The sequence below is a fragment of the Artibeus jamaicensis genome, unplaced genomic scaffold, assembly GCF_021234435.1.
Source record: "Artibeus jamaicensis isolate MK-2021 breed Jamaican fruit bat unplaced genomic scaffold, CSHL_Jam_final contig_548, whole genome shotgun sequence".
Lineage (NCBI taxonomy): Eukaryota > Metazoa > Chordata > Mammalia > Chiroptera > Phyllostomidae > Artibeus > Artibeus jamaicensis.
In genome coordinates this window covers 8,620,569-8,635,484 of record NW_026521883.1, presented here as the reverse complement: position 1 = coordinate 8,635,484, position 14,916 = coordinate 8,620,569, and the positions used below count along the sequence as shown (strand labels likewise).

The 14,916-nt window shown below is 55.4% G+C and overlaps 1 protein-coding gene across 2 annotated transcripts in view; it reads right to left on the bottom strand.

Annotated features, from left to right (window-relative positions):
* The window catches only part of IGDCC3 (immunoglobulin superfamily DCC subclass member 3), a 38,748-nt gene extending 26,346 nt beyond the window's left edge, over positions 1-12,402 (bottom strand). For both annotated transcript variants that reach the window (XM_037155683.2, XM_053669991.1), the window contains exons 1-2: positions 12,288-12,402; positions 9,636-9,944 (exon numbers count right to left, since the gene is read on the bottom strand). In XM_037155683.2, the coding sequence (XP_037011578.2) occupies positions 9,636-9,944; positions 12,288-12,402 (424 nt within the window). The remainder of the gene's footprint in view (positions 1-9,635; positions 9,945-12,287) is intronic.
* Between the last annotated feature and the right edge of the window lie 2,514 nt (positions 12,403-14,916).

Sequence of the window (14,916 nt, the reverse complement as noted above, 5' to 3'; positions counted from 1 at the left end):
TACAGGCTCTGAGGGTCTGGTGTGGTGCTCCCTGGAAGCAGCAGTCCCTTTACGGGTTCTCACCGCTGAGACCCAGTGCCTGCCCCTTTTCCAGGGACCCACAACCGCTCCACTCTTCCAATAAGGACCTCTGCACCATCCTTGGGGCTGCCCCTGCCTGCTGTGCTGCTCAGGTTACTGTGCCTTCACCCAACCCACTGTTCAGTGGGGCCAGGAGGGCAGGGGACTCTCAGGTTGGGATGGGGCAGCGTCTCCCAGCCAGCATGGCAGGCAGAGACTGTGGCCTGGCGGGGGTGGGGGGATGTAACTCCAAGAGGCCCTAGGCCACCTTGCCCCAGCAAGGACAATCAGAGAGCAGCCTGGCTCCTCCAGCCTAATTGTGGCTTTTCCTACTGCCCCTCCCCCAACAGAACCCCTGGGGAGAAGGAGCCTTCCTGAGTCACACCAGTTCCTCTCCTGTGATCTGTTCTGAATTTTCAAACAAAGAGTAATTATGACAGATGTGGAGCAATCAGCATCATTATTCTGTGAAACTAGAAAGGGAAAGGGAGCTGAGGGGGCCCCAGGGGGAGGTAGCTAGTCTTCCCTCTGCGGAGAAGCAACTCCCACCTCCACCTCCAGCGGCCCTAGGACCCTCCCTCCCAATTTCCTTTCCAGCCAGCCAGCTCCGCCCCAGCCAGCCCTGCCCGACCTCACAGGTAGGGCAAGACTCCACGTGGAGCCCAGCATCCCAGCCCAACTGACCCTCCCGAGTCTCCAAGGGCCTCCAGCAGTGCCTGGGGATAGGAGGGGGCGCCGGTAGCCCTGTCTGGCCCACCCAGAAGTGGCTCCCACTTTGGCCAGAGTTCTAAGCTGTCCTCTACTCCCAGTACTCCCCGACCCCAACCCTGCACATACCCATGCACCTGCCTCTGTTTCTGAGGCATTAATACTGATTGTGTTCTCAAAGGGCTCTAGCCCCTTCTCAGGAACTCCAGCCATTGCATTTTGGGTCAGGCAGACCTGGGTTTAAATCCCAGTTCATCTACATACTCTGTACCCTTGGGCAAGTTAACTAATCATTCTGGGCTTCTGTTTACTCATCTGTAAAATAGAACTAGTAATACCTATTAGTGAAATTGTGGGAATCAACTAAATTAATACATAAAGCACTTTAAGACAGTGTAGCTCCATAACACTAGGACTGCTTCTATGACTATGAGTTAGTTCACCACCAGCACCAACACACAGGTGACCCTCAAACCACTCAGCTCAGCATCCGGGGTGTCTGAGAAACTCAGGGACCCTCTGTCATGGTTGACAGGAGCCCCCAGCCAAGCTTTGCTGGTTAAAACTCACATCCAGAACTACACCAACTGACAAAGCCTGGGGCCCAGAAAGGACCCAAGAAAAACAAAAGCATGCCTGCCAGCCTGCTCTGGGAAGACAGAAAAGGACAGACAGTCCCTTTTCCAACCAGAGAGAAGTGAAGCTCGAGAGACCCAAGTGGCTCGCTCACCTGCCCAGGCTGGAGGGCCAGCCAGGCCTGGCGGGCCTCAGTTTTGGAGGCTGTGAAATGAGAAGACTGGACCAGAAGAGCTCCAAGGTCTCTCTCACAGCTCTGGATGCCTGGGACTCGACCTGGAGGCCGGGAAGACCTGCAAGGTCCTACGTGGACTGGGAATTTCAGGATGCTTTTGTTGCAGTCTGCTATTCAGTGACAGGGCTAGAACTTGGTCCTCTCTGCCGGTGGTCTGTCCCCTCCTCTCCATTTAGGTGGTCTGGTCTCCATCTGCCCACCCCAAGTCCCTGGGGCCTCTTGCTTGTTCCCCCTCACATTCCAATGGCCTTGGGGGCAGCAGCCAGACCAGAAAGTCCAGTTCCTGCCCATTATCACTGCTCACATCTGCACTGCAACCTAACACCAGCATTCCAGAGAGCTGCCCCCACCACCCACTGTGGTCAGTGTCCAGGCTCAGAGACAGGCCCCGAGCAGGGGCCAGTGTTCTCAGATTCCTCTCAGTGAAGTTCTGCCCCCGGGGAGGCTTCAACTTGCCGGGGAGGCCGGGGACCCTTTCCTCTGGGGTCCTCTATGAACCTGACACTCTCTGCCTTTTTCCTGTCTCTTTGCTCTGTGCTGAGGCCTAAGCTCACTTACTTGGCTCTTGAAAGAGAAAGATCTCCGTCCATGTGCAGCAGAGGATGGTGGACCCAGAAATGACCACAAATGGAGAAAGAGGCAGGAAGAAGGAAAGGACGACAGATAGAGAGGAGCTGGAGAAGGGAGGACAGCAGGCAGGAGAAACGAGGGATGCGGGGTGATAAAGACCCTAAACGTGGTCTCGCAGGAAGGCGGAGGGGAGGGGCAGCGTATACAGGGTGCTGAAGAGCACTGAGACCCAGATCAGGAGAAGAGTGGAGAAGGGTGAGTGGGAGGCAACAGCTGGGATGTGAGTTTTTCTCCCACTGCCTGAATCAGGTGGCCGGCCGGCCTGTATTAAGCCCCCTCCACCTCCCTGTGAGCTGCCTGGGAGGCCCTCCTGCTCTCCCCCCTTTAGGACTTTGTTCGGCCTCTGCCCTTTCCACATTCACTGGGTCCCAACATCACCTGTCCACGCGTCCCTTCAGGAGGCCACTGGGACTGCTCCAGTCTGCAGAGATGGCTCTGTCGTCTGCCCTTGCCTTACATTTGAGGGCTGTCACAAAGGGTTAGCATTTCTTGGAACTGGGCGACCAAAGTTGGGGACAGGAGGAGGCAAGCTCAGAAATCAAAGAGCGGTCCTTTGGGGAGAATGGAGTGGCACAGGGCAGCAGGCTCCGATTGCAGCCAGAGAGTCGTCACCTGCCTCATGAAGGAGAAAACCAGGGCCTAGACTCCCCGAGGTACTGTGGCCACGCCTGTATGCCCATCGTGGGAGCTCCCGCCCTCCACCCTCCACCAGTGACCTGGGACTCACCTCCCTCCTCTCTCACTTCAGGTGACTGGTAGGTGTCATCCCCCTGCTAGACCTAATAAAACTGTCTACCACTGCCTCTGACCTGGCACCAGCTCTGTCCACTCTGGCTCTCTAGCCTGGACACAAAGCTCAAGGGGAAGTGGATTCCCACAAGAAGACCCTTCACGGAGAGCTGGACCCCAATCCCAGGTTCCACACACATCCTTCAGGTATGCATTGGTACGCTCAGGTCCCCACACAGGTACACATGGCAGTACACAAGCACAGCTACGCACGCATACACACATATGCACCCCTGGTCTCTACGTTCCTCATTGCATCAAGACTATGGCCAGAGAATCTTAAGGAGCCATAGGTTAGTTACACAAGGCAGACATTTTTGGAATCACTCAGTCCAGTGTAAACAAAGACAGCAGTGAGCTGTTTGGTTTTCCATCCTGGGTGCCCTTCTGTCCCACCCTCCAGTTACTGAAGACTGTAGAACAGCCTTCGGGCCGCTGTGAAAAGTCTCTCTCTCTCTCTCTCTCTCTCTCTCTCACACACACACACACACACACACACACACACACACACACACACACGCATGCCTGCAGGGACTGTGCAGCTAGAGAAAGGCAATACAGGAAGGCCAGGAGTGAAAAAGTCCTTTCTCCCTGGGGGTGGGGAGCAGGCAGGGAGTGGAGGGGGGCTGGGGGCCTGTTTCATTTGCAGGCTGCAAATGCCTCTCCTATTCACCGGCCCGCATTCCCAGCCAAGGCGCCTGGCCAGGGACAATGCCGGCAACAGGAACAGAGAAGATTTGCACATTGTGTTCAAGGGGCCAGCTGGCTGCCCGAGACAGTGGAGCCAAGGTGTGGGAACCAGAAGTATTCAACTTCCACACTCAAGTCCTGCGGGTGGAAGTGAGGAGGGCCCCTCCCCAACAATCGGGGGCCAATGAGCCTGGAGATATAGGCCTTGTTCAGCTAGGGAATAAAGTCCAGGACAGGAGACCCCCAGACCCAGCCATGAGGGATATCAAGCAATTTTGTCTCCGATTCACACCCCATCTGGCAAGGAAGAGGGTCGCAATTTCTCCGCAGATAAACACGCAGCAGCCCCCACCCCATGGCCACGAGTGCCCTGAGAGTGTTATATTCTCCTGCCGATCCTCCCTGCTCGAAAGCTTCTTCTGCTCCTTTGAGCTATGCTATCAATTATGAGCCAGGGAGAGACAGACAGGGGAGAGAGAGAGGGAGAGAGAGAGAGAGAAGGCAAAAAAGAAGCAGAGGGAGAAACAAGAGAGCCAGAGCTCTGCACCCGAAGGCCACATGTCCATTTAGTTTTTACCAGGCTCCACAGGCAGGGGATGTGAGAAATACAAAAGAAAGAGAAGTGAGAAATACAAAAGAAACAGAGGCCCTTTAGGAGCTTAAAATCTAGTGGAGGAGACAGATGGAATATCCAGCCACAAAACAGTTCCTCAGCAATGCAAGCAGCCATGTCTGAGAGGGAGGCTGAGCCTGAATGCCCCAGACCACAAATACTGCCTGCCTTAGCAGGGGGGCAGAAGAAATGACTACGAACTAAGTGGTCTTTAGGGAAGGACTGGATTAGGAGAAGTAGGCTCAAGAATAGACTGGGAAAAGGCCCAAAGAAGGTAGGCATATACTACCTTAGGGCAGAGATGAACCTCAGTCCAACTGCCCAATTTTACAATGAGAAAAGCAAAGCCCAGAGAGGGTGACTGACTTGCCCAGAGCTACCCAGGATGTCTGGTGTCCACGCAAGGGTCCTTCCTGTGGAGTGCTAACTGGCAGGTCAAAGGGCCTGAGCCTCACCCATCTGTACCTACCTCTGTGCCATGGCATATGTATGGGGAAGCCACCTAGGTATGGCCACTCAACCATCACACCATGACACTTCAGCTGTAGCACCTGATTACTGTCCTCATGGGGAGGCAGACGTGTGTGTTTGAGGGCCAGTGGGGGAGGCTTCCTCAGGGCTCCCTCCACTGAGCTGCTGTTTGGGAGAGAAGAACCTGGATCCCACGTACCAGGTCTAAGCATACAACCTTCAGGTGGCAACGGTCTCCGGGGCCACCAGCCATAGCAGGAACCACTTCCCTCCACAACCCACTGTGCTGGACAGAGAGGCCCTCCTCCAGGACCCCCTGCATCCAGTGAGCCCCCACACAACCTGTGCTGCCAGCCGCTCCAGCCCATAGTTTGCCCCACCCGACCTGGACCTCGTCCCACAGACCTGTGCCAGACTCTGCCTGCAGACACACACGGCCACGGGTCTTGCTGCTGCAGGAGGATTTCAGAGTAGCTGGTTAAACTGCCCTCCCTCGGGCAGGCTGAGAGTGATCTGGACTTCAGAAGTGGGTACCTGAGGGCCTCAGAAGTAGCGGGGGTCCGGTGTGGAGACAGCAGGAGACTAGAGCTGGACTCTCTCCGCTCTCACCCCCCCCACCCCCACTGCCTCTCTCTAGGGGTCTGGGCTCACGGGGGGCCTTGCTGGAACCACCGCAGTCAACAGAGTTTAGAGCTTCACATTTCTCCCCTCTAACAAACACCTCCCCAGAATAATAATAGTTACTCTTTAAGGAACACTTTCTATGTACCCGGTATCTGCTCAATTCTTTACTCATATCACCCTGGGTGATCCTCACAAGATTTCTCCTTGGGAAGTATTATTTCCCCATTCTAAAGACGAGCAAGCTGAACCCTGGCTGGTGTGGCCCTGGACTGAGTGCCGGCCTGCGGACCTAAAGTTTGCCGGTTTGATTCCCAGTCAGGACACAGGCCTGGGCTGTGGGATCTCATGCCCAGTTGGCAGCATGAGAGAGGCAACCAATTGCTGTTTCCTCTTTCTCCCTCCTTTCTCCTCTCTCTGAAAGTAAGTAAAATCTTTAAAAAAAGGAACTGAGACACAGAGAGGTTAAGTGACTTGGCCAAGGCCATCTGGCCCGAGTCTCCTGACCTCCGCACCCCACAGCCCACCCTCATAACCGCCATTGAGCATGCCCAGTCGGGATGGCCCCAGGCCCAGACGGAGGCACTGGAACAGGCTGGACCCCACCCTAAACTAGTGGTCGACACCTGACACTAACAATAGCACTTCATGAACGTTTCCGGGACGCCAAGCCTGTGCCAGGTGCTTTACACCCATCACCCCATTCAGTCCTCCAACAGCCCTGATAGGCTGATGGAACATTATGCCAATTTTTGTCAGAGGTCAAGAGGGTTAAGTGACTTGTGCTGAGAACACACGACGAAGGTGCAGCAGAGATGGGTTCAAGCCCTCCCACCTAGGCCTGGCCCTGGAGCCCACGTGTTTCTGTGTGTTTCAGACTTTGCTGTGCTGCCTACGGACCCCACACCAGGGACTACGGCCTGGGAGCCGGCTCTCCTCTGGCACCTGGGGGCCAGCAGCCTCAGCATCACCGGGGCTCCTGTGGGACATGCAGAGCCTGCCTTGGCCTGGCCCCACAGACTCAAAGTCTGAATTTCATCATGACCCTCAGGTGATCCCTAGGCACAGTCAGGTTTGGCATCCTGCTCTAGATCCCACAGCTTTCCACTCCGGTTCCCCCGAGGGCCCAACACCCAGAACTGAGGCTGGGACCTGAAGGGCAGGAACTGAGGGCGTCTGCCAGAGGGGAGCTGGGGGTGCCCCCCCCAGTATCCCTCCTCCTCTAGCTAGCCCATCCCTCTTTGGAGTCATCCAGGCACTCAGCCCTCAACAGGTATGAATCAGTACACGTGTTCCTCTGGGTCAAGTGACCCACACACCTGCCCTGAGCCCCTCCAGAGGGATGGCAGAGGGTCTCAACAACCCAGCTTCTGCCGAGACCCAGAGGCTCAGGAGAATGCCCAAGCCCTCCCAGGAAGGGGCTAAAACAGAACAAGTTCCACTCGGGCTCCAATAATTCCACTCCCTGAGAGATTTCCCTGGAGTGCTCCCGAACCGAATCCCAGGGAGGGAGGAAGCCATAGGCTCGGGCAGTTTGCTTTTGTTAGTCAGTCAGTGAAGACGCCTTTACATGGAGATTAAAGTACTGGCTCCCACTACCGAATGCCTACAGGCCAGGCAACGTGAGGGGTGTGCTGGTCCCCACACGCGTCTCACGAGGTAGGATGTCCATTTCACAGGTGAGGAAACTGGACCACGGAAAGGTGAATGTGTCCAGGGTCTCCATTTCCAACCCCCAAACAATAAGCACATGGAACGGAGCAGCAAGGCAGAGAAACCAGACGTGCTGGAAGCCTGAGTACTCTGAGGACCTGCCCCACTCCACCCTAAAGGGGGATACTTGGAACTGAAGCCCCCAGGGGATCAGCACATAGTTGAGCCCAACCTGGTCAGGCCGTTTTCCAAAGGTAGCATCTGAGCCCACTGGGATAGAAGGGGAGTACTTCCAGCAGTCGGGCCAGATGCCCCAGCAGGCCTGCCCGTGCAGACTTGGACCCCCCACCCCGGCCGCACTGGCTTAGACCTCCAGGTGGCTTGTGCGTCTGCGAGGGGTGCTTAGCATGCCCCTCCCATCAGCCTCTGGGGAGCAGGCAGGAGAAGCAGGGAGCTTCAGAGGGCCCCTCACACCTTTTCAGCAGAGCACCCTCCCATGTCACACAACATCTGCAGTGCCTGCAGGCACACGGCAGGGAGTCATCACCGAGGGAGGAAACCTAGGCCACTAGGCAGCTTTGGGGGTTTTCAGGGACATCAGCCTATGGGGTGAGAACGGGGGTCCAGCCTCTTGGCTGGTTATCCCCTGGGGCCACTAGACTTGTGGGGAGAGAGAGGCCGTATCAGACTGCCAGTGTCTGAGGGCAACATGCCCAGCTGTCCCCAGCATGCCAAAGGCTTAACCAGGCTGACCTTACCCATGGCCGCTTCCCCCAGCCAGAGCCCTCAGTGCAATTTTTTTATACTGTTAGGAGTTTAAGGAAACCAAACATCTTGAAAGTATTATCATTTATAGAAAAGCACACTTATAATTAACTATATAGATATACCTGGGGATTTATCTCCCAGAATTCTGGGCTGGTGGGGCAGAGGTCATCTATCCCTTGGCACAGATGCAGGCCAGGGTGTGGGGTCGTGTCCCATCCACAGACTTCCTGAGGTCCCCACCCTCTGTCCATGCTTCTCTTCCTCACACCCAGCCTTCTACTCAGAGGCTGCACCAGCCACCCCCTACACTTCCAGGAGGGCCAGGCGACAAGGGGTCGCTGAGGCAGAAGTGTTGCAGTCTCGAGGTCCAGAGCTGCCTCCCAGAGAGCTCCATATGGGGGCCTGCGTCAGCCTTCCTCAGAACAAAGGGGCATCTCAAACTCAACGAGAAGGCTCCTGCCTCGGAACGATTCATCACTCACCAGCCGTTCAGAGCAACTGTGCAAATGCCCGCAGAGCCAGGAGGAAGCTTATCAGTGATCAGACAGGAAAGAGGCAGCGCGCCATAGGAGGTAAGCAGGAGGGGGTAGGGGTTAGACTGCCTGGGCCGCAATCCTGATGCCTCTGCTTACCGGAATGTCCCCTAATCCCTCCAAATCCCCCTAAGTGTCAGTGTTCTCATCTGTAAAAGGGGTTTCTGCCTTTCTTCCTGGGTCACTGTGATGACAAAATGGGATAATTTATGAAGAGCACTTAGGGTGCCCCTCATGTAGCAAGTGCTTAATAAGCATCCGCTAGAATTATTGTCAACCAAAGTTAAAGCAGACCCGTTAATGAAGCCCCGCCCGGAGCAGGATGGAGACAGAGGACAGAGACCGCATGCACCTGTCTTGACTTTTGTCGTTTCTCAGGAGCGGTGGTTCTCGTCCATGCCTCCCCCGAGGAGCCTGCCATCTCCCCAAGATATGGAGCTAATTTTGGTTTACAATGAGTAGCACGTTCCTATGAGTATGCACAGATGACACTCAACAACAACAAACTTTTGCAGACAGGGCAGGAAAACACAGCCATTCTCCCACCGCCCGCCATCAGCACAGGCAGGGCCCCGCTCCAGAGCCGGGACACCTGGCCTGGCCGCTTGTCTCCCATTCCAGAGGGCACATCAGATATCAAGTCACCACCACGTACCCTTTAAGTAGCTTATGATCTTACTGTCAACTATACGTTGATAAAACTGAAATTAAAAAAACAAGTCTGCATGAAGGTGAGTGGGAGAAATGTTAACACCATTATTTTAATAACTCTGAAATCATTCTACTGAATTTTTTGGGAAGCAAATTTTTGCCAAGTTTCAGAATGCCATTGCTGGTATAAGGAGGTTTTATCCTACCCAAAAGGTTTAAAGTCAGCACATAATTTAAAATTCCATGTAGCCAAGAACTTCCCTTCAAAAATCTCTTAAATAACCCAAAGGTATGACAACTGTTTATCTTGAAACACCAGACTCGTCTGCAATGGACCAGGAAGCAAGCTCACAGCATCCAGGCACATGGGAATGAAGACAAACAAAGTTGGGTGACGAGCTCACTCTCTCTCCCTCCCCCTGCTCCAGTGTTTGGCTATATTCTGGCCAAATCACATTCCAATCAGTTAAGTGAGTATATGACATAATTTTGCCACCATAAAATTACAGGTACACCCCTCTCAACGGCCCCATGAGAAATCAGTCCTCCAGGAGGCTGCCTAGGATGGAATGACTCCCCCTGCTCCCCATGCCCCCCATCCCTGATCTGGGAAAGAACAGTAAAGGGCGCCACTTACTTGCAGCCTGGATGCGAGCCTTCCGGCTGACCACCAGCCCAAAGCGGTTCTGAGCCACGCACTCATAGTCACCTTCGTCTGAAGGGCTGCCTCCTCCTCGATCCAGCAGGAAGTGAGGAATCATCAAGGACCCGTTGGCCAGCACGGTGGTGTGGGCACTCTCTGACAGCTCCACCCCATTCTTCCTCCAGGTGATTCGCACCGGAGGGGTCCCATCCACCCTGCAGCCCAGCACTACAGGCTGCCCGGGGACGGCCACATCATCGCTTGGCTCCACAGCAAACGCCAGTTCGGCAGAGTGGTCAAGACCTGCATTGTGCAGGGGAGATAAGAGGAAAGGGAGAGGTCAGTGTGCAATGAGCAGACAGAAGAAACTGCACGCACAGGAGTTCTAAGTTCTCTGGATCCGTACATCCCCACCCCCACCTTTCCGTAATGTTAACAGGAATCTCTATTAACATGCAGAACATTATGCATTATGAAGTGTCATCTCATGTAATATTTTACTTAATCAACACAGCATCTCAGAGAGGTGGATGTTATTTACACTATTTCTTCTTTTACAAGGAAACTGAAGCCCAGAGATAATGAAGCAACTTGTCCAGAGTCTCACAGTTAATAGTTGCAAATCTGGGATCCCAAAGCAAGACTGATGCCAACACAGCTGCTGCCACTTCTGTGGTCACCATGGTTAAGCAATGGAGCATCACAGATTTTCAGAGTGTGACCTTAGGCAAAGTATTCAACCTGTCCTGGCTTCTCATCCCTCATCTGTTTAAATCAGGAACGACAATAATACAGCTTGAGTCACAGGGATGTTGAATATGATTAACAGACTTGAAGGCACTATGAAAAGTGTCCCCGGGTCAGGGTACACACAAGAGTCAATGAATGAATAAGTGGAACAACAAATCAATGTTTCTCTCTAAAACCCATAAAAAATTTTAAAACGTTCTAGATGAATATAAAGTGAGATAGAAATAAAACAGTGCTTCTTTTTGCTTGCAAAACCATCTGAGTGAGGCCTGGTGGCTGCCTGGCAGGGGGCAGGGTTGGTGGGTCCAGTACCAAGTACAGGGTCGCCTAAGGCCCAACTCCACTGTCCTTCTCCTAGGATGTGCTGGGCACCCCCCAGCCCACCTCCCCCAGTGCTGGGCTTTTGTCTTAAAGAGAGAGGAGGGGTACCAAATATCAACTCAGATTTCCCAAAGTTCAGAGAGAGGGGTTTCCTAGAACCTTTACTGGTAGCAACAGATTCATTCCTGCAGAATAGAGATGAGCTAGAAGAAGCGGGGGAAGGAGGGACGAGAGAAGACCCGATGGAGAAATCAGGAAAAGCCTTAAGGGAAAGAAGCGATCCAGTCCCAGGCATGATGCCAAGTCGCCAACTTCTCCAACGAGCAACTCACCAGACCAGTTACAATTTCACTGCAGGAGGTACGAACCCACCTAGGCTGAAAGGGTAGCCACAGACCCCTCCTCACACTGCCAGAAAACTAGTGATCCTGGAGCTGTTCCTCCCTAACAGGACTGGGCCCTCCCGGTGGAGAAAAAGAAGGAAGAGGGCTGGGATTATGGGGGGCCCCCACACCCTCGTGGATATATAACATTTTAAGACATTTGAGGACCAAATCCCTTCAAACCCCTACCCATCTTTCCATGACCTGCTTTTCAACTGCCTCAGCCCCCAAACCAACCCTGCAGAGCAACTGGGGAATAAAGTTTTTGCTAGATGCAGACCCGATAGCAGCTTCTCCGAGCTGAGGGGAAAAAGAATTGGGCCCAGAAGTGTGTCTGCTTAAGAGTTTGTGGTGGGAGAAGAAAGGACAACATTTTCACCCATTACAGCCACTGAGACGACAGGGTGTCGTACAGAGCTCTGGGCAGCAAAGCCGGCAGATCCCGGAGCTGGGGACAGGGCCGCTGTGCGTCTGCACACTCCGGGGGCGGGCGGGCACGTGGGCATCCCCGCGCTCGCTCCCTGGTTCTCGGTCAGCTTCCATTCCCCTTCCCCAGCTCGCAGGGGGTCTCTCGGGTGTCCTCCCCCGCTGCGCAGCGGCCGGGGACCTTCCTCTCTTTCTCCGTCCCTCCCGCGCACTCTGCGTCCGGGTCCTACCTCCAAATCCAGTCGCGGCGGCCCGCTGGGTCCCGGCCTCCGCCCCCAGGTCTGCTGTCTCCAGTTTCGGTCTCGGTCGCTCCGAACTACTGTGCCCGCCACCGGGCTCCGAGCCTCGCAGCTCGTCCCCGCCGACGGGACTCAGCCCTGCACCACCCCCGCCACCGGGCTGGCTTCTGCCGCTCCCCAACTCCAGTCTGTCTGCCTCGCTCCTGTTTTGCCCCGCTCCTTGACCCTCTGTCCGGGGTCCGGTTTGTCTCCGCGTCCTGGAGCCGCCTCGGGCTAAGCCCGGTCTCTCTCGAAGGGTTCCGTCCTCAGCAAAGCCCTGCCGCCACCTCCCACCCCCGCCCCGCAGCCCGGCCTCGGTGCCCTCTCGCCCGGCTCCGCCCCGCCCGCCTCGGCCGCCCTTCTCGGGCAAGTCGCTCCTGCCCCGGCCGAGGGTCTGCCCGCAGGTCCGCCCCTCATGCCCGCGTACCGCCTTCTTTCCCTTCCCGGGGCTCCGTCCGCAGCCGCACAGAAGCGGCGCCCTCGCTCACCTGCGCTCGGCGCGGGCGGCGGCAGCAGCAGCAGCAGCAGCAGGAGCGGCAGCGGGAGCCACGGCCGGCGCGGCGCGGGCGGGCGGCGCGGGGGCGCGGCGCGCGGAGCGGCCATGGGGCTCTCCGTCTGCTCGTCTCGGCGCTGCGCGGCTCCGGGGCCTCTAGCGGCTCACAGCGTCCCGCGGGGCCGGCGCCGGGGCCGGGGCCGGGGCTCCGGCCGGGGCCGAGCCCGAGCGGCGGGGGGCTGGGGCCACATGTCTGCCTAGGAGCTGCGGGGGCGCCGGGGGAGCGCCGCTTGCGCCATCTTGCACCTACCCCGGCGATCTGTCAGCCTCGCCCCGGGTGCGCGCTCCGCACTCGCACTGCCCGCGCCCGCCCCGCCCTCCTCCCGCCGCCCGCAGCCCCCCTTCCCTCCCCTCCGGTCCCCTCCCCCAGCCCCCTCTCCCCGGAGGCCGGGTCTGGGGAACAAAAGAGCCGGCGAGCGCTTTAAGCGGCCGGACATTCCCGGCTGCTCGGCGGACGCGCCCCCTGCGCTTTGAACTGCGGCTGGAGCGACCAGCGCCGTCCCAGGCTGCAGTCCGGTACCCACCCCAGCTCGGGCCAGCCCGGGACTTGGGGGACTGGAGATTGGAGACCCGGAGGACTGTGGAGTGGGTCCGGGCTGCGGAGAAACACTGAAAGCTGCGGAATTTGCTCTGACCACCTCTCTCATCTGTGCCCTCCTCCACCGTGTCCAAGTCTATATTTTCGAGATAATTCCCTCAAAACTGCATAAAGTTGTCAAAGATTCGGTTTTCCATGGGTTTCGGGTCCTCCCCCTCAAAGGCTAGGACGTTTAGCTGCAAGACTGTCCTCTCCGGACGGAAATGTTCTGGCGCTTAGGTGAACGGGAGGTAGGAGTGGTGGGAAAGCAGTTTCCCCCAGGGTGGGGCGAGCCGGCCCAACGGGACAGTGAGATCGCTAAAGTGACCGGGGTTCCGGCCCAGTTCTGTCTGCTGTGTAGCCCAGCCAACCCAAGCAGTCACTCTGAGCTCACCTAAAAAATCATCATCATCATCTCTCTCTTACTCACTCCTAGAGGCCTTCAAACCACACAGGTCCTGACAAGTGACCTGGGAACTGCAAAAGCAAATCGAAAGTTAAAATTCCCAGTAATATTTCTAGGCCCAAAGAAGACTCAAAGTTTCACGTCAGAGGAAAAAAATGAGACAACACAGCTCCTATGTGGGAATGTTATGTATGTGGGCATCTGGAGATTGCACACCCATGTCAGCCCTCCGAGGTCTCTAATCTTTACCACTCACTGTTACACGATCTTCTGCGGGGTCCAGCATGATGGGCTAGTCCATCAAAATGATTGAGCTCCTACTAAGTTCTAGGAGCAGCAGATTCAAAGGGAGTAGCCTCTGCCTCACTCAGCTATTTGTTCCTCAGCTATTTGCAGAAGGATAACGAAATGTCTCTTTGGAGAGCAACTCTGACGTCTTGAGATCAGGAATGTTCCCCATATATAAACCCTTCACTCTGTGCAGGTGAGCAAAGAAGAACAAGCCTCCAGAAGCCACATAAGTTTATCAGTGATGGGGCTTGTGCAGCCCGGGGACTTCCTGACTCTGCAGCAGTGATTGGAATCTGAGTTTGAGAGGCAAGCACTTGAGGCCTGTGAGCAGTGGGCGGCGACAGTGCTGGTCAGGGGACAACCAGCACACCAGAGCCCCAAACTGATATTGCAGGGAAGGGCGGGAATGATGAACCTCTCTACTGGCCATGGGACAGGGAGGGAGGGGGCCCCTTCTGGGTGCAAAGTTCTGGAACTCCCTCCCACAGGCTCGAATTCTCAACCACCCCTTCTGGGTTTCTGCTGGACTTGGAGAGGTCAAACTGGTGTCCTGAGCAGCTGTCATTTTAAATTCATTTTGACAAGTGTTTAATTCTTCTTTATCACAACCCTTGGTCTGAGAATGATATGCAAATAATGGCTATTCTGCTGCATGCAAAATATTCAGTATCTCTCCGTATGATCTGTCAATTAACTCGGGTCTGGCCCACCAGCCGCTTCAGGGGTGGTCCTAGGCAGGGCAGCCCTGGCTTTTGGTTCCCTTCAGTAGAAAAGCCTGCACCTTCCAGGCTCTGTCAAGATCTTAGCAGAGAAGCTGCCAACCATGCTCGGAGATGAGTGTGAAGTATTAGTGTGGCTTTGTACATGACCGGGTGCCGTATTTGAGTTAATGGACAGAAAGGTGATTCTGAACGTAAGTGCGCATACACGGGTCTCTGAGTGCACCTATATGTGTGTTAATATGCAGCCACGAGCAGTTTTGGAGACCACAGTGGTACAAAAGAATAATGAAAAATCTTCTGGAATTGTCTGTTCGCTCTTCTCTTGCACCCAAGAAAGTTAAAAAAAATGCATGTCCAGGTGGAAAGAGATTCTTTGGGAGTCTAAAAGAGTGCCATTGATGAACGCATCTTCTTGAAGTGTACGACCTTCTCCTAAGCGCCTGTGGAGGGAGGAAGGTGGTTCAGTTCTTTCCCCAAACCACCTGCCCTCTGCCCTCGGAACCAACATTCCCATCTGCTAGGAAACACATTCTCTATTCAGAAAGGCCGAGGAAATTCTAGACATCGG